Raw genomic sequence first — 23,646 nt, 5'->3', positions numbered from 1 at the left:
TGTTCCCATGCCATTGGGGAATCATGACACAAATCCGTCAAAGGCTTAACCACACTAGAAAAATTAGTGATGAAGCGACGGTAAAAATTAGCAAAGCCCAAGAACTTCTGAAGGCTCTTCACCGATGTAGGTTGAGTCCAGTCATAGATGGCCTGGACTTTAACTGGATCCATCTCGATAGTAGAAGGGGAAAAAATAAAGCCCAAAAAGGAAACCCTCTGGACTCCAAAGAGACATTTAGAGCCCTTCACAAACAAGGCATTGGCATGCAGGACCTGAAACACAATCCTGACCTGCTTCACATGAGACTCCCAATCATCAGAAAAGACCAAAATATCATCCAGGTACACAATCATGAATCTATCCAGATACTCTCGGAAGATGTCGTGCATGAAGGACTGAAACACGGAAGGGGCATTAGAAAGCCCAAAAGGCATCACCAAGTACTCAAAGTGACCTTCGGGCGTATTAAATGCTGTCTTCCATTCATCGCCCCGCTTTATACGCACAAGATTATAAGCTCCTCGAAGATCTATCTTGGTGAACCAACTAGCCCCCCTAATCCGAGCAAACAGATCGGACAGCAGAGGCAAAGGGTACTGAAATTTGACCGTGATTTTATTTAGAAGGCGATAGTCTATACAGGGTCTCAGAGAACCATCCTTCTTGGCCACAAAAAAGAACCCTGCACCCAAAGGTGACGAGGACGGACGAATATGCCCTTTCTCCAAAGACTCCTTTATATAGCTCCGCATAGCGGTATGTTCTGGTACAGACAAATTAAAAAGTCGACCCTTAGGGAACTTACTGCCAGGAATCAAATTTATGGCACAATCACAATCCCTATGAGGAGGTAGGGCACTGGACTTGGGCTCATCAAATACATCCTGGTAATCCGACAAAAATTCAGGGACTTCAGAAGGAGTAGAAGAAGCAATTGACACCAAAGGAACATCGCCATGTACCCCTTGACAACCCCAACTTGACACAGACATTGCTTTCCAATCCAGGACTGGATTATGAACCTGCAGCCATGGCAGACCCAACACGACAACATCATGCAAATTATGTAACACCAGGAAGCGAATAACCTCCTGATGTGCAGGAGTCATGCACATAGTCACTTGAGTCCAGTACTGAGGCTTATTCTTGGCCAATGGCGTAGCATCAATTCCCTTTAGTGGAATAGGGAATTGCAATGGCTCCAAGATAAAACCACAGCGCCTGGCAAATGACAAATCCATCAAATTCAGGGCAGCGCCTGAATCCACAAAAGCCATAACAGAGTAGGATGACAGAGAGCAAATCAAAGTAACAGACAAAATGAATTTAGGCTGTACAGTACCAATGGTGACAGACTTAGCGAACCTAGAATATATACATATATGGGTTTTCACTTTGCTACATACTTTTGGATATCTGAGGGCTATTTGACCTTCTTGTCTATGGGGGAGAGTCTGGTGTGCTACTTTTTCACCTGGTCTGTATATGAGCAGCTGAACCACTCAGAGCGATAGACTCTTTGCTATGGTTGAATCTTTTTCCTTATGTACCTGCTTGGAAATAGGATTAATTGTCTATTGATGCATATGTATATGCCTGTGGGTTATACCTGTTTATATATTTGGGTGCTCTTAAATACTATAGGCACACCTTCTATTGTTGCTATATTTGCTGCTGTATTTGCACATATTTATATATATATCCATAGCACTTTGTCTCTATTTATGGTTCCCACTTTGCTCAAGTGTGTGGTTTCTATACCATATTCGTTTATCAATATGCTGTCCATATAGTATCCTTGGGACCAGGTGTACACCTATTCATATATTATTCCCCCTATATTTGTTTTCAGGTATGTGGCCCTATTTTGGGCATTTACTGTTTTTAAATGTTTTTAAATTGTTTTCCTGTGTTATACCTTAATAAAATAATGTGATTTTTTTGCATACATTCCTGCTGTTTGGTGATCCCCATTTTCTTTATAGCCTTTGCTGTTCTCTTTTTTCTTCTTTGAGACTTAGCGAACCTCTTTGTGCGCTTAGAACAATCAGAGATAACATGAGTGGAGTCACCACAGTAAACGCACAACCCATTCTGATGTCTGTGATTTTGTAGTTCAATTCTGGTCAGAATCCTGTCACATTGCATTGACTCAGGCTTCTGTTCAGAAAACACCGCCAGATGGTGCACAGGTTTGCACTCCCGCAAACGCCGATCAATTTGAATGGCCAAAGACATTGACTTATTCAGACCCGCAGGCGTGGGGAACCCCACCATAACATCCTTAAGGGCTTCAGAAAGACCCTTTCTGAAAATCGCTGCCAGAGCACACTCATTCCATTGAGTGAGCACAGACCACTTCCTAAACTTCTGACAGTAAACCTCTGCTTCAGCCTGACCCTGAGAGAGAGCCAGCAAAATCTTTTCTGCCTGGTCTACTAGATTAAGTTCCTCATAAAGCAATCCAAGCGCCAGAAAAAACGCATCCACATTTAGCAATGCAGGATCTCCTGGCGCCAGGGAGAATGCCCAATCTTGAGGGTCACCACGTAACAAAGAAATAATAATTTTAACTTGCTGAGCAGGGTCACCAGAGGAATGAGGTCTCAGAGAAAGAAACAATTTGCAATTATTTTTGAAATTCAAAAACCTAGATCTATCTCCAGAAAACAGCTCAGGAATTGGTATTTTAGGTTCTGACATAGGACTGCGAACTACATAATCCTGAATGCTTTGTATCCTTGTAGCAAGCTGATCCACACAAGAGGACAGACCTTGAATGTCCATATCTGCAGCTGAGTCCTGAACCACCCAGAGATTAAGGGGAGGAGAGAGGCTAAACACACTGCAGAGGAAAAAAAAAACCTCAGAGCTTCTCTTATCCCTCTTTTGCGATGCATTAACACTTTACCGGCCTGCTGTACTGTTATGATCCTGGTGGTAAGGAACACATGAACTGACCTGATGGGTAAACCAAAAATAAGGACAAGCTCTGGGAATGTGGGAACTTTACTGACCGCAATCCTGATCCTATCAAGAAACACTATAGGCAGCCGTGGAGCGTTCCTAACTCGGCCTAGACGCCTCGTTCACAGCCTGAGAAACTAGCTACCCCTAGAGAGAAACAAAGCCTCACTTGCCTCAGAGAAATTTTCCCCAAAGTGTAAGCAGCCCCCCACAAATAATAGCGGTGAGTTTAAGGGGAAAACACAAACATAGAAATGAAAATAGGTTTTAGCAAATGAGGCCCGCTAATAACTAAATAGTCAGAAGATAGCAAGGAATCTGTGCGGTCAGTATAAAATACTACAAAAGTATCCACGCAGAGAATACAAAAAGACCCCCACACCGACTCACGATGTGGGGGGTGCAACTCCGCACCCCAGAGCTTCCAGCTAGCAATCAAATAGCATATAAGCAAGCTGGACTGAACTCATAACATACTGAGAAACATTTTCAAATAGTAATGAGCAAAAATGGACTAGCATGAACTTAGCTTCTCCACGAGGAGACAGGTCACAAGGGAAGTCCCAGAGAGATCTGAACCAGTACTGAATACAACGACAGCAGGCAACAAGTAAAGGTCCAGATGGAGTTAAATAGGCAGCAGGTCTAGCAGGAAACGAGGCAGCTGGAGTCCAGCTACAGACCAGCCGTAACACTAAAAGCCACCAGAGGGAGCCCAAGAACAGAACTCACAAAGTACCACTCATGACCACAGAAGGGAGCCCGAGAACGGAATTCACAACACTACAGCATTCTGGAATGCTGTAGATAAGCCCCTGATGTAGCCTGAAAGATAAGAAAAAGGTTATATTATACTCACCCAGGGGTGGTCCCACTGCGGTCCGGTCCGATGGGCATCGCGGTCCGGGTCCAGCACCTCCCATCTTCATACGATCACGTCGTCTTCTTGTCTTCTTGCCGCGGCTCCTGCGCAGGTGTACTCTGCCCTGTTGAGGACAGAGCAAAGTACAGCAGTGCGCAGGCGCCGGGAAAGGTCAGAGAATGCTGTAGATAAGCCCCTGATGCCGGTGGCCTTAGTTTATAGGCTATTTTTGGGGTGACAGATTCCCTTTAACAAGTAATTGTTTTAAATATATATATTGTTACCAAACAACTAGTTCATACACTTGGATATAATTTTGAATGACACTTTTGGGGATATTTTTTTTCTTAAATGTATGTACAGTATTTGTAGGAAAAAATATATTTCTTTTACTTGTGGGTTTCATTAAAAACTTTTCACAATTTTGCTTTTACGGGCTATTTTTAGTCCATATGAATTCAACTTTTAAGTGGTCTGTGGTCCTAAATCATGTGAAAGATGCTCAGACAAAGAGACTGATGACAGATGTGTGCTGACTGATGGATTCTCAGTTACTTCATTCTGTAGTTAGCAATATCTAGTACAGCACAGAGGTTACAGAAGGCAAACGGTGCAAACATTTTGATGATACCCAATTGCAAAAATGCCTTTTAACATAAAGTACATGCATACAAGTAAAACATATAAAATGTCCCAAAGGACGGACAGCCCAGTTAATGACACGTGTGCACTGAATTGTAATTTTCATATAGTGCACAACTCATAAGAAACTGGTGGAAAAAAGTTGAATTAGATGGACCTGTGTCATTTTTCAACCTATGTAATTATGTTCCATAAATGATGCTACTACAAATAGGATGGACAATACAGTATGTTTATAAACTGCTACATTTTTGTCAGGGCTGGGTGACAAAATAATTTTCTTTATATTTATTCTTTAATATTTTTTTCCCAAAAATTTCCATTATACAGTAACTATTGCAAATTGGTTCCCCATAGCATTACTGTACAAGAAATTCCTTAAAGGGAACCTGTCAGCAGGATTGTGCACAGTAACCTACAGACAGTGTCAGGTCGGCGCCGTTATACTGATTACAATGATTCCTTGGTTGATGAAATCCATCTCGTGGTTGTTCTTTAATCTTTATTTTCAGTTATTAGTTATGCTCGTGCCCTAGGTTCCCTTTAAAGGGGTTATCCAGGACTATGTTATATTTTTTTACTAAAGGGCCTTTTACAACAGTCTTTACACCTAGAAAAGGAAAGGTTTGAGAGAATAAAATCCGCTGTAATTTGCCCATAGACAGGATATAGACTCTTTTACAGATCACATTTACTGTTTGCAAAGCCCAAGCCCAAATATGTTAAGGCCGTTGCTTAGGGAAAGACGTGTCTGTCAGTAAGTGAGATACAGTAGTGTCACTCAATGTGCAGGAGAATGGCTGATGGCCGGAGGAGACACGACACCAGAGATAGGCAACGCCATCTGAGACGGAAACATGGCTATCAGTCCCAAGAGCTGAGTGTAAAGTTCTATGTACAGAGTATGGTTTATCCTAAATTATGCAGAGTCCTTCTTAGTTTGACTTTATGACATACGCGCAGCTTGACGTGATTCCTCTTTCGCAGCCATTTCTCCTGGCGACTCGAGGGGCTCATGTTCATAGTGTCGATTCCTTCCTTCTGCTTTATCTGCACGCTCTCATACCTCATAAGCTGAAAGACAGTGAGTCCTGATTAAAGGGAGTGACAGGGAGTCACAGTACAAAATGTCTGAGCTGTTCCTTAACGAGTCTTAGATCAAAGGCGATAAATAATTAAACGGTAAAGGCAGACGTCAAAGCTTGAATACATACCGTAAGTGTAAAATTATACTGTACACTGTATTATGCTAATTTCCATAACAAACTGACAAGTGGTGAGATGACAGCTGTATATCGAGCTCAGTGAAGTGAGAAATTGGCAATATGTTTAGAAAGCGCGGTATGGCTTCCAGCAAGTTTATTTGTATACATGAAAGATATACACAGCATTCATGTAGTAAACCCAAGCCAACACTTAATTAAAATTATTGGGGAACATGGACGTCACAGAGTAGGCCTTCACTTTGAGTCTAAGATGCTAACAAAGAGTCGTTGTTCTTACAGTCAATCCATTAGAAGTCTTTGGGGCATTTAATATAATAGCAATAAGTATGCAAAGGTCAGAAACATTAATCTATTGTTGGCTGAAACTTAGGTTTTGTCCACTTCATGTTCATGGTTTCTGTATATTGTATATGCCAGGAGGTATACATTAAAAGAAAGTCTGAGGCAAATGTCATATAGTAGAAATCATCATCGAATTCCATTTAAAAAAAAAATAAAGTACAGTGCAATAAATGTATTTCGGTTTATTAGTGGAATAGCATAGTCTAGTACACTATCCAATGCCTTTTGATCTGCAGGGTGCTGATGTACACCAGTCAAACAACTTGGAAAGGACATTCCTTTGACTTTTATCAGGCTCATTTCATCCCATTAGCGAGTTGGTGTGAATCGATGTGCAGGATCCGGTTAATTGGCCATGTCACTAATTTGTGGCCACTGGATTGGAGTCGTAAGGACCACCTCTTACCTCCTGGCTCTTCTTTTGATTAGTCAGCCTGGTGTTACGTCATCCTTGTGGCGTAATGCACATGTGACGATGTATCAGACCGGTTAATCAACAGAAGAGCTGCGGATGCTGGGAGGTAGGAGGTGGTGTTTAGGCTGCCATCCATCGGCCACAGATTACTGACATTGCAGATAGACTGGGTCCACCAAATTGATTCACACCAACTCTGACATACACAAATTAATGTACAGTACAAATATGATGCAAATGAGGCAAGCAACGAGTTTAGTGGATCAGGGATAGAGGATCCTAACTAGTGATGAGGGAGTATACTCGTTGCTTGGGTTTTCCAGAGCACGCTCAGGTGGTCTCCGAGTATTTGTAACGGCTCGGAGATTTAGTTTTCATCGCTGCAGCTGAATGATTTACAGCTACTAGCCAGCTTGATTACATGTGGGGATTCCCTACCTAGCAACCAGGCAACCCCCACATGTACTCAGGCTGGCTAATAGCTGTAAATCATTCAGCTGCAGCGATGAAAACTAAATCTCCGAGCAGTTACAAATACTCGGAGACCACCTGAGCATGCTCTGGAAAACCCAAGCAACGAGTAAACTCATCACTAATCCTAACAATATTATATCAAGTTTTATATTTGCGCTAAGAAGTAACATTAAATCTTACCTGTCTCAGAATGAAGGCCACCACATCTGTGGATTCCCAGTAACTGGCATGGAAAAGATGTGGTAGGGCTACCGTTGGAAAGGCTGTGAGTACATCCGGGCAGTATAAGGCGTAATCAATACGCTTTGTTCCCCACCAATTCGCTGTAACTGCATAAGCAAAATACTAATTCAGACTGTATAATTTGTTAAACATTGCAAGAAGTCAAAGAATTGTTCCCAAAAAGGAATAATTTTTTCCCCAAAGCACTGCAACTCCTGTCCATAGCATGTGTCTGGCATTACAGTCCAACTCCATTCACTTGTAGCACCAGACACATCTGATGGGCATGAGTATAATTCTGCATTCACACATACAGTGAGGAAAATAAGTATTTCATACACTGCCGATTTTGCAAGTTTTCCCACCTACAAAGAATAGAGATGTCTGTAATTTTTATTGTACGTATATTTGAACTGAGAGACAGAATCTAAAAAAAAAATCAAAAAAATCACATTGTATGATTTTCACATAATGAATTTGCATTTTATTGCATGAAAAGGTATTTGATACAATAGAAAAACAGAACTTAATATTTGGTTCAGAAACCTTTGTTTGCAATTACAGCGGTCAGACGTTTCCTGCAGTTCTACATCAAGTTTCCACACCCTGTGCAGGGATATTGGCCAACTCCTCCATACAGATCTTCTCCGGATCTTTTAGGTTTCGGCTGTCACTGGGCCACATTGAGTTTCAGCTCCCTCTAAAGATTTTCTATTGGGTTCAGGTCTGAAGACTGGCTAGGCCACTCCAGGTCCTTGAAATGATTCTTACGGAGCCACTCCTTAGTTACACTGGATGTGTGTTTCTGGTCATTGTCATGCTGTAAGATCCAACCACCACCCATCTTCAATGTTCTTACTGAAGGAAGGAGGCTGTTGGCCAAAATCTTGCAATACCTGACCCCGTCCATCCTCCCTTCAATACGGTGCAGTCATCATGTCCCCTTTACAGAAAAGCACCTCCAAATTATGTTTCCCCCACCATGTTTCATGGTTGTGATGGCGTTCTTGGAGTTGTACTCATCCTTCTTCCTCCAAACACGGATAGTGGAGTTGATACCAAAAAGTTCTATTTTGGTCTCATTTGACCACATGACCTCCTCCCATGCCTCCTCTGGATCATACAAATGCTCATTGGCAAACTTCAAACGGGCCTGGACATGTGATGCTGTGAGCAGGGGGACCTTGTATGCCCTACAAGATTTTAATCCATGATGGCGTAGTGTGTTACTAATGATAATGTTCGAGACTGTGGTCTCAGCTCTCTTCAGGTCATTAACCAGGTCCTCCCATGTAGTTCTGGGCCGATTCATGATATTTCTCAGAATCATCCTTACCCCCACGACGCAAGATATTGCATGGAGCCCCAGATCAAGGAGGATTGGCAGTCATCTTGTGTTTCTTCCATTTTCTAATAATTGCACCAACAGTTGTTGCCTTCTCACCAAGCTGCTTGTCTATCGTCCTGTAACAAATCCCAGCTTTGTGCAGGTCTACAATTTGTCCCTGGTGTCCTTAAACGGCCCTTTGCTCTTGGCCATGGTGGAGAGGTTGGAGTGTGATTGATTTAGTGTGTGAACAGTGTGAACAGGTGCATTTAATACAGGTAATGAGTGCAGAGTAGGAGGGCTTCTTAAAGAAAAACTAATAGGTCTATGAGAGCCAGAATTCTTGCTGATTTTTAGGTGATCAAATATGCAAATATTCTCTCACAGTTGAAGGGTGCTTATATGATAAAAATTACAGACCTCTCCGTTCTTTGTAATGCTTCTTTCACATTTCTGTCTTCCAAATCTGCACAGGATCCGTCAAGACGTTGAAATGACGGATCCTGTGCAGATTTTGGAAAACGTGTGCACTGGGCCCGTCTTTCTGACGGACCCATCATGCCTATGTGCACCTGTTGTGTATGCGTCTTCACAGCGGTTTTCCGCTGCGAAAACGCATACACAACACAAACCAGGTTAAAAAAAATTAAAAATCACAATATTCTCACCTACCGACGTTCCCGCGCACCCATGGTCCCGGCACCTAGCGTTCCTAGTAATACATTGCGAAATTTCATGAGAAGTCGCGGTCTCGCGAGACCGCGACTTCTCACGAGATTTCGCAATTTATTACTAGGAAGTAACGCTAGCTGCCGGGAGCATTGGTGACGCTGCGCAGGAACGCCGATAGGTGAGAATATTGCGATTTTTTATTTTTTTTATTATTTTTAGCATTCTATCTTGTTACTATTGATGCTGCATAGGTAGCATCAATAGTAAAAAAAGAAAGAGAGCGAGCGAGAGAGAATTTCCCTGATGGGAAATTCTTCCACGCATGCTCTCTTTGAAAAGATGGGACCCGTTGCTGGATTCCTGCTTTTCACAGGCAGCGACGCATCCTGCGCCCATAGGCTTCCATTGTAGCCAGTGACGGACAGCGCAGGATGCGTCGCTGACCGATTTTCCGACGTGCAGAAAAAACGTTCCTCTGAATGTTTTCTCTGCCCGACGGACCGTTTTTTTATGCAGGATCCAGTGAAAGATGGATGAAATGGATGGCCATCCATCACAATCCGTCGCTAATTAAGGCTACTTTCACACTAGCGTCGTTTGGCCTCCGTCGCAATGCGTCGTTTTGGAGAAAAAACGCATCCTGCAAAAGTGCTTGCAGGATGCGTTTTTTCTCCATTGACTTACATTAGCGACGCATTGCAATGGATTGCCACACGTCGCATCCGTCGTGCGATGGATGCGTCGTGTTTTGGCAGACCGTCGGCACAAAAAAACGCTACATGTAACATTTTTTTGTGCGTCGTGTCCGGAACTCCGCCCCCTCCTCTTTGGACCTTATAATGGGGCAGCGGATGCGTTGAAAAACTGCATCCGCTGCCCCCGTTGTGCAGCGCTTTCAACGCTAGCGTCGTTGCGTCGGCACGTCGCATTGCGACGTGCAGTGCACGACGCTAGTGTGAAAGTAAATACAAGTCTATGAGAAAATGCAGGATCCTGCAAATTTTCTGAAAGACGGAAGTGTGAAAGAGGCCTAAGTGGGAAAACTTGGAAAATCGGCAGTGTATCAAATACTTATTTTCCCCATTGTACGTTTGGGGAAAATAACGTGGCTGATGTTTTATTGGACAACACATGGACCCATCGCGTTAAATGGATCTATTCAGAATATGATATAGTCAATGGGACTGTGTGCTCTCCAATATAAAAATCAATAAGCACATCGACCCTTCACACGGATGTGTGAACACAGCTTAAGACTACTGCAGATGTGTATGGCATCTTTGGCTGCAATACAGGTCACATGGACAAATATGGGAATATGCCACTGCTAAATTACAGGGTAATGCAACTGAATGGAGTCACATTGCACCTTTTAAAGGGAATCTGTCAGCAGGGTTTTGCTATATAATCTGACGGCAACATGAGGTAGCGACTGAGATACTGATTTCAGCAATGTGTCACTTACTAGGCTGTGTGCTGTTGTTTAAAGAGAATGAGTGGTTTATCATCCTAAAGGATTACAGCTCCAATGCCTCCTGGTCCAACCCCGCCCCACCACTGATTAGCAGCTTACTGTTAATATACAGTGTAGACAGAAAGCTGCTAATCAGGAGTACAGGCTGTGTTCGCTTTCTCAGCTCTGCTGCATGCTTCATTAAAAACTCTGATTGTGTCACAACTTCTGCACCCAGTAAACTAAGTGATACATCACTGGAATCAGGGTCTTTTTCTCTACATTATGCTGCTTTCAGATGAAGCAGCAAACACCTGCAGACAGATTCCCTTTAAGATACCACGACTAGAACAAGCAAGTGGCATAAAACACAACTGGTTCCTACTTTTGTGACTTGCTTGTCAGAGTCATAATACTTCCATGATACTGCGATATAGCAGCAACATACAGTGATTTTTTTGCCAAGTTTACCTGTGTTATACCCAGCTTTAGTCATTTTGGGAAAAAAAAATGTTGAGAGTTTTTTGCATTTTGCATTAATGGAAATAATCGCTAGTGTGATCCTTTTGAATTCTATAAGTCAAGGTTTCTCACTCAACACATTTAATATTTTGTTCTATCAAAAGTCTTGTTAAAATGTCATCTGAGGTTTGTAGTTTCAGCAGATTTAGAGAAAAAATGTGTTACATTTCCAAAGATATGTCTGAATGCAATAAACCTTTTTCAAAGTATAAATAATTTAGTTGCGATGCCTGGAGAATTCTCTGTGGCTGGTGGTACACTGTTATCTCATGTATGAAATATGCAGTATGGGCGTTTTATCATCAAGAATCACCATAGGAGTTGTAAAAAATAGATAAACCAACATTTTACAAGGTATCAGGGTAAACATTTTCTTACTTTCACTAGTATCTAACACAACATATGTCCTGTAGACTGTGAGCCCTCGCGGGCAGGGTCCTCTCACCTTCTGTACTTGTGTGTGCATTGTATTGCTCTTGTTGATTGTACTTGTCTATGTATGCCCCTTTTTTCACATGTAAAGCGCCATGGAATAAATGGTGCTATAAAAATGAATAATAACAATAATAATAATAATAGTGTCTGTAGTGTAGTGCTCCAAATATGTAAATGTCCATGTCATTACTCAGGAGTTCAAGTCAACATACCATCATCTTAAGGCTGAACATGCATAAGGTATTCTTTGTAAAAAGGTAAGAGTTGCGGTCTGTAGCTCTACTCTCCATCTGAGGGAGTGAACAGTAAAATCATGAGGTGCTAGACCGTTGTCTTGATGAAAACTTGGGCGTGATGGGTGACCATTAGCTGGTGATTAGTGTTGAGCGATACCGTCCGATACTTGAAAGTATCGGTATCGGAAAGTATCGGCCGATACCGTCACAGTATCGGAATCCAATCCGATACCGATACCCGATACCAATACAAGTCAATGGGACTCATGTATCAGACGGTATCCCTGATGGTTCCCAGGGTCTGAAGGAGAGGAAACTCTCCTTCAGGCCCTGGGAACCATATAAATGTGTAAAAGAAAGAATTAAAATAAAAAATATCGCTATACTCACCTGTCCGACGCAGCCGGGACTTCAGCGAGGGAACCGGCAGCGTTGTTTGTTTAAAAATCGCGCTATTACTTGGTTACGTGAATTCCCGGCTTGTGATTGGTCAGGTCGGCCATGTTGCCGGGACGCGGACCAATCACAGCAAGCCGTGACGAAATTACGTCACGGCTTGCTGTGATTGGTCCGCGTCCCGGCAATATGGCCGCCCTGACCAATCACAAGCCGGGACGTCACGGGAGGCTGGACACGCGCTCATTTTAAAATGGGCGCGTGTCCAGCCTCCCGTGACGTCACGGCTTGTGATTGGTTGCGCCGCGATCAACCAATCACAAGCCGGGAGGCTGGACGCGCTCATTTTGAAATGGGCGCGTGTCCAGCCTCCCGTGACGTCACGGCTTGTGATTGGTTGCGCCGCGATCAACCAATCACAAGCCGGGAGGCTGGACGCGCTCATTTTGAAATGGGCGCGTGTCCAGCCTCCCGGCTTGTGATTGGTTGACCGCGACGCAACCAATCACAAGCCGTGACGTCACGGGAGGCTGGACACGCGCCCTTTTTAAAATGAGCGCGTTTCCAGCCTCCCGTGACGTCACGGCTTGTGATTGGTTAATGGCGGCCATGTTGCCGGGACGCGGACCAATCACAGCAAGCCGTGACGTATTTTCGTCACGGCTTGCTGTGATTGGTCCGCGGCCCGGCAACATGGCCGCCCTGACCAATCACAAGCCGGGACTTCGCGTAACCATGTAAAAGCGGGAATTTTAAACAAACAACGCTGCCGGTTCCTGCGCTGAGGTCCCGGCTGCGTCGGACAGGTGAGTATAGCGATATTTTTTATTTTAATTCTCTATTTTACACATTTTAACATTAATGTTGTTCCGATACCCGATACCCGATACCACAAGAGTATCGGAATCCCGGTATCGGAATTCCGATACAGCAAGTATCGGCCGATACCCGATACTTGCAGCATCGGAATGCTCAACACTACTGGTGATGGATACAAAAGCATGTCAAGAGCTACAGCAAGAAGTTGCCTGATGAAGCGAGTACTGACCTTGGACTGGAAGATGCTTTGGCTGGTGGCTGAATTATGAGGTGGACAATGTGGTATTGACTGGTTGTGTGAGGATTAGGGTTGAGCGACTTTCATTTTTTTAAGATCGAGTCGGGTTTTGTGAAACCCGACTTTGTCCAGAGTCGAGTCGAGTGCAGTCGGCCGATTATCACTAAAAGTCGGGGATCGACCGAAACACGAAACCCAATGCAAGTCAATGGGGAAGCATAGTCGGCAGTGAGTGGAGGCCAGGAAAACACCTACAGTGCCATTTTAATGCCAAAAACATCCATTCTTGTTTCTGAAGCTTGTCAATCTTAATTAACTTTATAATAATAGTTGGGCATAGGAAATTGGGGGTCATTTGGCAAAAGTTGTGGGGGGAGTAGGGCTGGCTCAAGTTTTTCGTGGGCCCAGGAAACGCGGACTACGTCACGGCGGTGGAGCAGGGAGAGGTAAGTATTTCAACGTTGCAAGTGCTGTGATCCTGAGCAAGCAGAGGGGGCCCACTCGTTCGCATTGGCACTGGCACAGGGCCCCTCAAAGTACGGCGGTGTGTTTGCATGGCGGGGGCGCCTCCCACCAGCAGCGACACTTTTGCATACTCTGAGGGGCCCTGTGCCAGTGACGTCGCCAACGAGTATGCCCCCCCCCACCTGATGAAGGAACCTGCACTTCCATCTGCACCTTCCTCTTTGTCCCTGTGTAAGGTGGTATAACATGCGGGAAGGGGAACCTTACTTTCAGCAGGGTCAGATTCTGGCTGTGTAGAGTGCAAGGGGAATGTAGTGGTCTAGGTCAATGTACCAGCAGACTCATCTAGCAGTGGCTGGGCAATGGGCAGGATGAGGAGGAAACAGATATAGGGCCAAAGAATAAAGTAGGCTAAATGCAGTTCAAAATTGGTAACAGGACTAAACAGGCGGCATTGCTTTGTTCAGTGGAGTAGCAAACCCAAGAGCAGCAGACACTGTTTCAAGGGCCCAACCACACTAGTAGGCCAAATGCAGTTTAATATCTGATAGTATAGGCCGAAAGCCAGAAGGTAGAAGCTCAGCTTTATTCAGTTGAGGACAACACCAGGCAGGGGCAGACACCGTTAGTAGGCCGGAACCACCAATATTTTAAAAAACAGCAGTTAATCAGAGCCAGAAGGTAGAAGCTCAGCTTTATTCAGTTGAGGACAACACCAGGCAGGGGCAGACACCGTTAGTAGGCCCATAACCACCTATTTTTAAAAACACAGCACTTAAAGAGAGCCAGAAGGTGGAAGCTCAGCTTTGTTCAGTTGAGGACAACACCAGGGAGGGGCAGACACCGTTAGTAGGCCGGAACCAACAATCTTTTAAAAAACAGCACTTAATGAGAGCCAGAAGGTGGAAGCTCAGATTTATTCATTTGAGGACAACTTGAATTAGGGACTGCAGACAGACTTACCAGGCTGTCCCCTGTGTGGACCATGCATCCAATACATTAACCCATTGCGCCACAAAGGACACGTAACCTTCCGTGGCCATGCCTACCGCTCCATGTGTCTGTTGTCAGGTGTACCTTTGGACTCACAGATTGACAGAATGAAAGGACAATGTGGTCTTTAACATGCTGGTGGAGGGGTGGGATGGCTTTTCTCGCAAAAGAATTGTCAACTGGGTAGCTCATAGCGTGGTACAGCGTAGTCCATCATGGCTTTATTAATATTAAATAAAATAAAAAAATAGGCTCTATGCACTGTAAAATAGGTTCCAGGGGTACACGGGCAGCAGTGGTCAGGTCAGTGGAGGCCTAGTGGAAGGAGGGACCGCAGACAGGCTTCGAAGGCCTAACATAATAAAATGGGCTGGCTGTAGGCACTTTATAATTGGTTCCAGGGGTACACGGGCAGCAGTGGTCTGGTCAGTGGAGGCCTAGTGGAAGGAGGGACCGCAGACAGGCTTCGAAGGCCTAACATAATAAAATGGGCTGGCTGTAGGCACTTTATAATTGGTTCCAGGGGTACACGGGCAGCAGTGGTCTAGTCAGTGGAGGCCTACTGGAAGGAGGGACCGCAGACAGGCTTCGAAGGCCTAACATAATAAAATGGGCTGGCTGTAGGCACTTTATAATTGGTTCCAGGGGTACACGGGCAGCAGTGGTCTGGTCAGTGGAGGCCTAGTGGAAGGAGGGACCGCAGACAGGCTTCGAAGGCCTAACATAATAAAATGGGCTGGCTGTAGGCACTTTATAATTGGTTCCAGGGGTACACGGGCAGCAGTGGTCTGGTCAACGGAGGCCGATTGTAATGAGTGTCTGCCAGTTAGTAGTCCAAAACAACAAATAAATGTGAATGTCTCGCATTAAAACAAAACAAAAACACTAAAGGGTGCAATCATTAGGTTCAGGGGTGGGATCCTCTGCGTTGTTTCAGACCTAATAATTTAGCGCAAAGTATTTACTGTGGTAAATAGAGGACACTGCCCCTGACTATGTTAAGTACCATCATACATGTCAACACAATGGTATTGTCAGTGGCAGGTATGGAAGGATGTCAGCGCATAGACTAAACATTGGTGGAAGTGTGAGAGATAACTGTGGAAGTGGTAGAGCAATGTTTGACCTGGGGGTGGGTGAACTCTCTTGTGGCCGGCGGTACAGGCCCAGGGCCCCTCATGTTACAACAGTGTGTCTGACGTTGGGTGCGCACCACCACCGCCAGAGACACTTTATTGTACTATGAGGGACCCAGTAGCAATGCCGTCGACCAAAAGCGAGCACACCCACCTCTTCAGACAAACAGCAGTCTCACGGGTGCTTGCGCCAAGTCGCAATACCACGGCCCCGTGTGGGGAGTTTGGCCATTTAGGGAGGTGTAAACATGTCGTATGCTGGACAATCAGCTGCAGCAAATTAGACATTAGAAAAGTAATTCACAGTAGTCCACAGGCAAGAGCTTTTCATAGGAAAGCTAGGTGTCGGCCGGGCAAGGTGGGGCAAAAGATTTCGAAATCCAGTTGTGGTTCATTTTAATGAATGTTAGATCATCAACATTTTGGGTAGCCAGACGAGTCCTTTTTTCGGTTAATATTGAACCTGCAGCACTGAATACTCTTTCTGATAGGACACTTGCTGCCGGGCAAGCAAGCTCCTGCAATGCATATTCTGCCAATTCTGGCCAGGTGTCTAATTTTGATGCCCAGTAATCAAATGGGAATGACGGTTGAGGAAGAACATCGATAAGGGATGAAAAATAGTTAGTAACCATACTGGACAAATGTTGTCTCCTGTCACTTTCAATTGATGCAGCAGTACCTGTCCTGTCTGCGGTCATAGCAAAATCACTCCACAACCTGGTCAGAAATCCCCTCTGTCCAACGCCACTTCTGATGTGTGCACCCCTAACACTCCTAGTCTGCTGCCCCCTGGAGCTCGTGTGAGAACGATCACGTGCGCTGTGTGCTGGGAATGCCTGAAGCAAACGGTCAACAAGAGTTGATTGTTTGGTTGCTAATATTAGTTCCAAGTTCTCATGTGGCATAATATTTTGCAATTTGCCTTTATAGCGTGGATCAAGGAGGCAGGCCAACCAGTAATCGTCATCGTTCATCATTTTCGTAATGCGTGTGTCCCTTTTTAGGATACGTAAGGCATAATCCGCCATGTGGGCCAAAGTTCCAGTTGTCAAATCTCCGGTTGTGATTGGTTGAGGGGCAGTTTCAGGCAAATCTACGTCACTTATGTCCCTCAAAAAACCAGAACCCGGCCTTGCCACGCAACCAATTTGCAGTGCCCCCGGGAAAGCTTCCGCATTAAAAATATACTCATCCCCATCATCCTCCTCGTCCTCCACCTCCTCTTCGCCCGCTACCTCGTCCTGTACATTGCCCTGACCAGACAATGGCTGACTGTCATCAAGGCTTTCCTCTTCCTCTGGTACAGACGCCTGATCCTTTATGTGCGTCAAACTTTGCATCAGCAGACACATTAGGGGGATGCTCATGCTTATTATGGCGTTGTCTGCACTAACCAGCCGTGTGCATTCCTCAAAACACTGAAGGACTTGACACATGTCTTGTATCTTCGACCACTGCACACCTGACAACTCCATGTCTGCCATCCTACTGCCTGCCCGTGTATGTGTATCCTCCCACAAAAACATAACAGCCCGCCTCTGTTGGCACAGTCTCTGAAGCATGTGCAGTGTTGAGTTCCACCTTGTTGCAACGTCTATGATTAGGCTATGCTGGGGAAGGTTCAAAGACCGCTGATAGGTCTGCATACGGCTCGAGTGTACAGGCGAACGTCGGATAAGTGAGCAAAGTCCACGCACTTTGAGGAGCAGGTCGGAGAACCCAGGATAAGTTTTCAATAAGCACTGCACCACCAGGTTTAAGGTGTGAGCCAGGCAATGAATGTGTTTCAGTTGGGAAAGGGAGATGGCAGCCATGAAATTCCTTCCGTTATCACTCACTACCTTGCCTGCCTCAAGATCTACTGTGCCCAGCCACGACTGCATTTCTTGTTATAAGAACTCGGACAGAACTTCCGCGGTGTGTCTGTTGTCGCCCAAACACTTCATAGCCAATACAGCCTGCTGACGCTTGCCAGTAGCTGGCCCATAATGGGACAACTGGTGTGCAACAGTGTCATCTGCCGATGGAGTGGTTGGCCGACTGCGGTCTGTGGAAGAGCTGTAGCTTCTGCAGGAGGACGAGGAGGAGGAGGAGGAGGGGGTGCGAACGCCTACAGCCAACTGTTTCCTAGACCGTGGGCTAGGCACAACTGTCCCGAAATTGATGTCCCCTGTGGACCCTGCATCCACCACATTCACCCAGTGTGCCGTGATGGACACATAACGTCCCTGGCCATGCCTACTGGTCCATGCATCTGTAGTCAGGTGCACCTTTGTACTCACAGATTGCCTGAGTGCATGGACGATGTGCTGTTTAACATGCTGGTGCAGGGCTGGGATGGCTTTTCTGGAAAAAAAGTGTCGACTGGGTAGCTCGTATCGTGGTTCAGCGTACTCCATCAGGGCTTTGAAAGCTTCGCTTTCAACTAACCGGTAGGGCATCATCTCTAACGAGATTAGTCTAGCTATGTGGGCGTTAAAACCCTGTGTACGCGGATGCGAGGATAAGTACTTCCTTTTTCTAACCAGAGTCTCATGTAGTGTGAGCTGGACTGGAGAGCTGGAGATCGTGGAACTTTCGGGTGTGCCGGTGGACATGGCAGACTGAGAGACGGTTGGAGACGGTATTGTTTCCGCCGGTGCTCTAGATGCAATATTTCCTCCTACAAAACTGGTGATTCCCTGACCCTGACTGCTTTTGGCTGGCAAAGAAACCTGCACAGATACTGCCGGTGGTGCGGAAAATGGTGGCCTTACAGTGACGGAAGGGATGTTGCGTTGCTGACTAGCTTCATTGGGACGTTTGGTAGGTAGTCCAGGCTTGAAAATGCATGGTGGTTAAGTGTCTATGCATGCAACTAGTATTGAGACTTTTCAGATTCTGACCTCTGCTTAAGCTAGTTGAACATTTTTGACAGATGACTTTGCGCTGATCAATTGGATGTTGTTTAAAAAAATGCCAGACTGCACTCTTCCTAGCATCGGATCCCTTTTCAGGGATTGCAGACTGAGCTTTAACCGGATGGCCACGCTGTCCTCCAACAGGTTTTGGCTTTGACACGCGTTTTGGGCCAGATACGGGCCCGGCAGATGGAACCTGTTGCGATGTTGATGCCTGCTGCGGCCCCTCCTCCACCTCCGCTTCTGAACTACTGCCGCCTGCACCCTGTTCCCCCAATGGATGCCAATCGGGGTCAACAACTGGGTCATCTATTACCTCCTCTTCGAGCTCGTGTGCAACTTCGTCTGTGTCACTGTGTCGGTCGGTGGTATAGCGTTCGTGGCGGGGCAACATAGTCTCATCAGGGTCTGATTGTGGATCAGTACCCTGAGAGGGCAATGTGGTGGTCTGAGTCAAAGGAGCAGCATAGTACTCTGGCTGTGGCTGTGCATCAGTGCACTCCATGTCAGAATCTACTTGTAATGGGCATGGCCTGTTAAGTGTTTCACTTTCTAAGCCAGGGACGGTATGTGTAAAGAGCTCCATGGAGTAACCCGTTGTGTCGCCTGCTGCATCCTTCTCTCTTGTTGTAGTTTTTGCTGAAGAGGACAAGGAAGCGACTTGTCCCTGACCGTGAACATCCACAAGCGACGCGCTGCTTTTACATTTACCAGTTTCAGAAGAGGAGGCAAAAGAGCTAGAGGCTGAATCTGCAATGTATGCCAAAACTTGCTGTTGCTGCTCCGCCTTTAAAAGCGGTTTTCCGACTCCCAGAAAAGAGAGCGTTCGAGGCCTTGTGTAGCCAGACGACGAAACTGGCTCCACAGCTCCAGACTTAGGTGGAATATTTTTATCCCCACGACCACCTGATGCTCCACTACCACTACCATCATTACCAGCTGACAATGAACGCCCACGGCCACGACCTCTTGCACCAGACTTCCTCATTGTTTTAAAAACTTAACCAAAGTAACTTTATTTGTTGCTGTCAAACAACTTACACGGTGAGCTATAACTTCAGAATGATTTCAATATCCCTTAACAGGTTGGTGAGACCACAAGGAAAATCAGGCACAATGTTACACACTCTGTTTTCTGTGGCACCAAATCACAGAGATGCCACACACGCAGGACTGTCACTCAAGCACAAATGTCAATATTAATCTCCCACCTATTTTTTTTTTTTTCTCAGGGAGACTTTAGAAACCAAGTAAGATAAAATGATTTTTTCAGGGACAATTTAGAAACCAAATAATAAAAAAAAGGCTTTCTATGGCCCACTGAGTGAGAGATGGCACACAAAGGAGTGGCACACAAGCCCTGAGACCAATATTTTTCTCCCACTGATTGATGTAGTGATTTTTTTTCAGGTAGATTTTAGAACCCAAATCAAGCAAAAAAATAAATAGGCTTTCTATGGCCCACAATTTGAGAGAGAGAGAGATGGCACACCCAGGAGTCAAGACTGGCACACAAGCAGAAAGGGCAATATTAATCTCCCACTATTTTTTTATTTTTTTATTTTTTTTCAGGGAGACTTTAGAAACCAAATAAGATAAAATGATTTTTTCAGGGACAATTTAGAAACCAAATAATAAAAAAAAGGCTTTCTATGGCCCACTGAGTGAGAGATGGCACACACAGGAGTCAGGAGTGGCACACAAGCCCTGAGGCCAATATTTTTCTCCCACTGATTGATGTAGTGATTTTTTTTCAGGTAGATTTTAGAACCCAAATCAAGCAAAAAAATAAATAGGCTTTCTATGGCCCACAATTTGAGAGAGAGAGATGGCACACCCAGGAGTCAAGACTGGCACACAAGCAGAAAGGGCAATATTAATCTCCCACTGTTTTTTTAGTTTTTTATTTTTTTTCAGGGAGACTTTAGAAACCAAATAAGATAAAATGAGTTTTTCAGGGACAATTTAGAAACCAAATAATAATAATAAAAAAAAAAGGCTTTCTATGGCCCACTGAGTGAGAGATGGCACACACAGGAGTCAGGAGTGGCACACAAGCCCTGAGGCCAATATTTTTCTCCCACTGATTGATGTAGTGATTTTTTTTCAGGTAGATTTTAGAACCCAAATCAAGCAAAAAAATAAATAGGCTTTCTATGGCCCACTGAGTGAGAGATGGCACACACAGGAGTCAGGAGTGGCACACAAGCCCTGACTGAGGCCAATATTTTTCTCCCACTGATTGATGTAGTGATTTTTTTTCAGGTAGATTTTAGAACCCAAATCAAGCAAAAAAATAAATAGGCTTTCTATGGCCCACAATTTGAGAGAGAGAGATGGCACACCCAGGAGTCAAGACTGGCACACAAGCAGAAAGGGCAATATTAATCTCCCACTGTTTTTTTATTTTTTTAGTTTTTTTCAGGGAGACTTTAGAAACCAAATAAGATAAAATGATTTTTTCAGGGACAATTTAGAAACCAAATAATAATTAAAAAAAAAAAGGCTTTCTATGGCCCACTGAGTGAGAGATGGCACACACAGGAGTCAGGAGCGGCACACAAGCCCTGAGGCCAATATTTTTCTCCCACTGACTGATGTAGTGATTTTTTTTCAGGTAGATTTTAGAACCCAAATCAAGCAAAAAAATAAATAGGCTTTCTATGGCCCACTGAGTGAGAGATGGCACACACAGGGATGGCACTCTAGCAGAAATGCCAATCTTAATCTCCCACAAAAAAAAAAAACAGGGACTGTCCTACAATTACTATCTCCCTGCAGTAATCTCAGCCAGGTATGGCAGGCAGCAATAATGAGTGGACTGATGCACAAATTAAATAAAAAGTGTGGACAAACAAAAAAGATAGCTGTGCAGAAAGGAAGGAACAAGAGGATTTGTGCTTTGAAAAAAGCAGTTGGTTTGCACAGTGGCGTACACACAGCAATACAGCTATCACGGAGCCTTCTAGGGCAGCCCAATGAGCTACAGCGCACAGAGAGAAAAAAAAATTTAGCTTCCACTGTCCCTGCACACCGAAGGTGGTGTTGGACAGTGGAAATCGCTACAGCACAAGCGGTTTGGTGGTTAATGGACCCTGCCTAACGCTATCCCTGCTTCTGATGAAGCGGCAGCAACCTCTCACTACGCTCAGATCAGCAGCAGTGAGATGGCGGTCGGCGGGAACGCCCCTTTATAGCCCCTGTGACGCCGCAGACAGCAAGCCAATCACTGCAATGCCCTTCTCTAAGATGGTGGGGACCAGGACCTATGTCATCACGCTGCCCACACTCTGCGTTCACCTTCATTGGCTGAGAAATGGCGCTTTTCGCGTCATTGAAACGCGACTTTGGCGCGAAAGTCGCGTACCGCATGGCCGACCCAGCACAGGGGTCGGATCGGGTTTCATGAAACCCGACTTTGCCAAAAGTCGGCAACTTTTGAAAATGAACGACCCGTTTCGCTCAACCCTAGTGAGGATGATGGATTTCCACTCAAAAAGTGGGTTGGTCTGCAAGTTTTGTCTGGATTGCCACCCTACTATTAATGCCCAAAATGTAATGTCAGCTTCAGTGGTAAATTATTCAGTTTTGTTGGGGGTTGTGGAAAGAAAATCAGCGTGGTTGAGAGAGGTGAGCTCAGAACATTTGGATAAATGCATTTGGGTGTATGAAGTAAAGTTGAGAGAACCCTTGTGGGTCAGTTGGACTACAGTAAAGGGCTGGTTGTCCTATGGGCTTGAAACATGGCCTTAAGGCATAGTTCTTGATTGCATTGGACTGGAGGAAGAGGGCAATAAGGAGATGGTCTGGTTAGATCTCTTAAGAGAGTCATGGACTGATTGTAGGCTGCTTAATTGTCAGTGCTAGTGAGTGAGGAGAGGGCCTCAAAAGTGGTGGTCTGAAAGTGTAAAATAGTCTTTGGAAACTTAACCCTTGAAATGGACAGATCGATGGACAATGGAGTGACAACAATGATGTGGAGATGGAGACCGTGAGACTCAAACGACCGTGGTGCATAGACAAAAACATTTTAGACTGAACCAATTGATTGCAGGGACAGTGACGGAGGAAAAGATAAGTGGAAGGACTGTAGTAAGCAGCAGTAACAGAGAGTACGATGTAAGACTCTGTGGAGAAGCAGCTGGCATCTGTGAAAGCAATAAACCCAAGCTAGGGGATTGTACATACTTAATTTTATTTGTTCAGTCCTATTTATTTTGCAACATCTATCTATATAATTGTCTAAGGTCCACTTCCGTCTGTCACGGAAATCCTGCCTTGCTGATTGGTCACGGCAAGCCGGCCACGCCCAATCAGCGAATTGGCCCATCCCTACTCTCCTGTCAGTGCCCCCTCCATACTCACCTCAGCCCGGGGAGACCCTCAGCCTCCGAGCCCATGTCCAGAAGCACAGTGGGCTCCGTGTGTGCCGGGGTCGTGCCAGCTGCAGGGCTCCTCCAATGCCGTAACTAACAAAGAGCTGGATGTGGTGCGCCCCCCCACAGACATGGCTGGATGTGGTGCGCCCCCCGCAGACACGGCTGTGTGTGTGTGCGCCGCGCTCCGGTGTGCGCTTCCCTCCTCCCTGTGCTGCTATGTCGCTGTGGAGGTATCGCTAGGGCAGGTCGTGTCCGGTGCGCACAGCTTTCAGCATCCTCCTCTTGACGTCTCCATAGCCCCGGCTCTCCTCACTCCCTGTCCCCCAACTCTGGGCGCCCCCACCCTGCCTCTCTCCTTTCCTCGGAGCCTATCTGGAGAGTGTTCTGTTACCGTCCAGTCAGTGACTCCTTCTCTCATCGTAAGTCAAATCAAGGGAGATAAAAGCCCCTCAGCTCCTGCCGCACATTGGGGGAAATGTCGCACATTTGTCAGCTATGCATGTAATACAGAGATGCACG

At 45.4% G+C, this 23,646-nt stretch overlaps 1 protein-coding gene across 1 annotated transcript in view; it reads right to left on the bottom strand.

Annotated features, from left to right (window-relative positions):
- Positions 1-23,646, bottom strand: part of PITPNM3 (PITPNM family member 3) — a 791,724-nt gene that overhangs the window by 19,765 nt on the left and 748,313 nt on the right. The window contains exons 12-13 of the mRNA XM_077294388.1: positions 7,112-7,260; positions 5,432-5,548 (exon numbers count right to left, since the gene is read on the bottom strand). Of these exons, the coding sequence (XP_077150503.1) occupies positions 5,432-5,548; positions 7,112-7,260 (266 nt within the window). The remainder of the gene's footprint in view (positions 1-5,431; positions 5,549-7,111; positions 7,261-23,646) is intronic.

This window comes from Ranitomeya variabilis, chromosome 3 (genome assembly GCF_051348905.1).
Source record: "Ranitomeya variabilis isolate aRanVar5 chromosome 3, aRanVar5.hap1, whole genome shotgun sequence".
In the NCBI taxonomy this organism is placed as follows: Eukaryota; Metazoa; Chordata; class Amphibia; order Anura; family Dendrobatidae; genus Ranitomeya; species Ranitomeya variabilis.
This window is presented reverse-complemented; position numbering and strand designations above follow the sequence as displayed.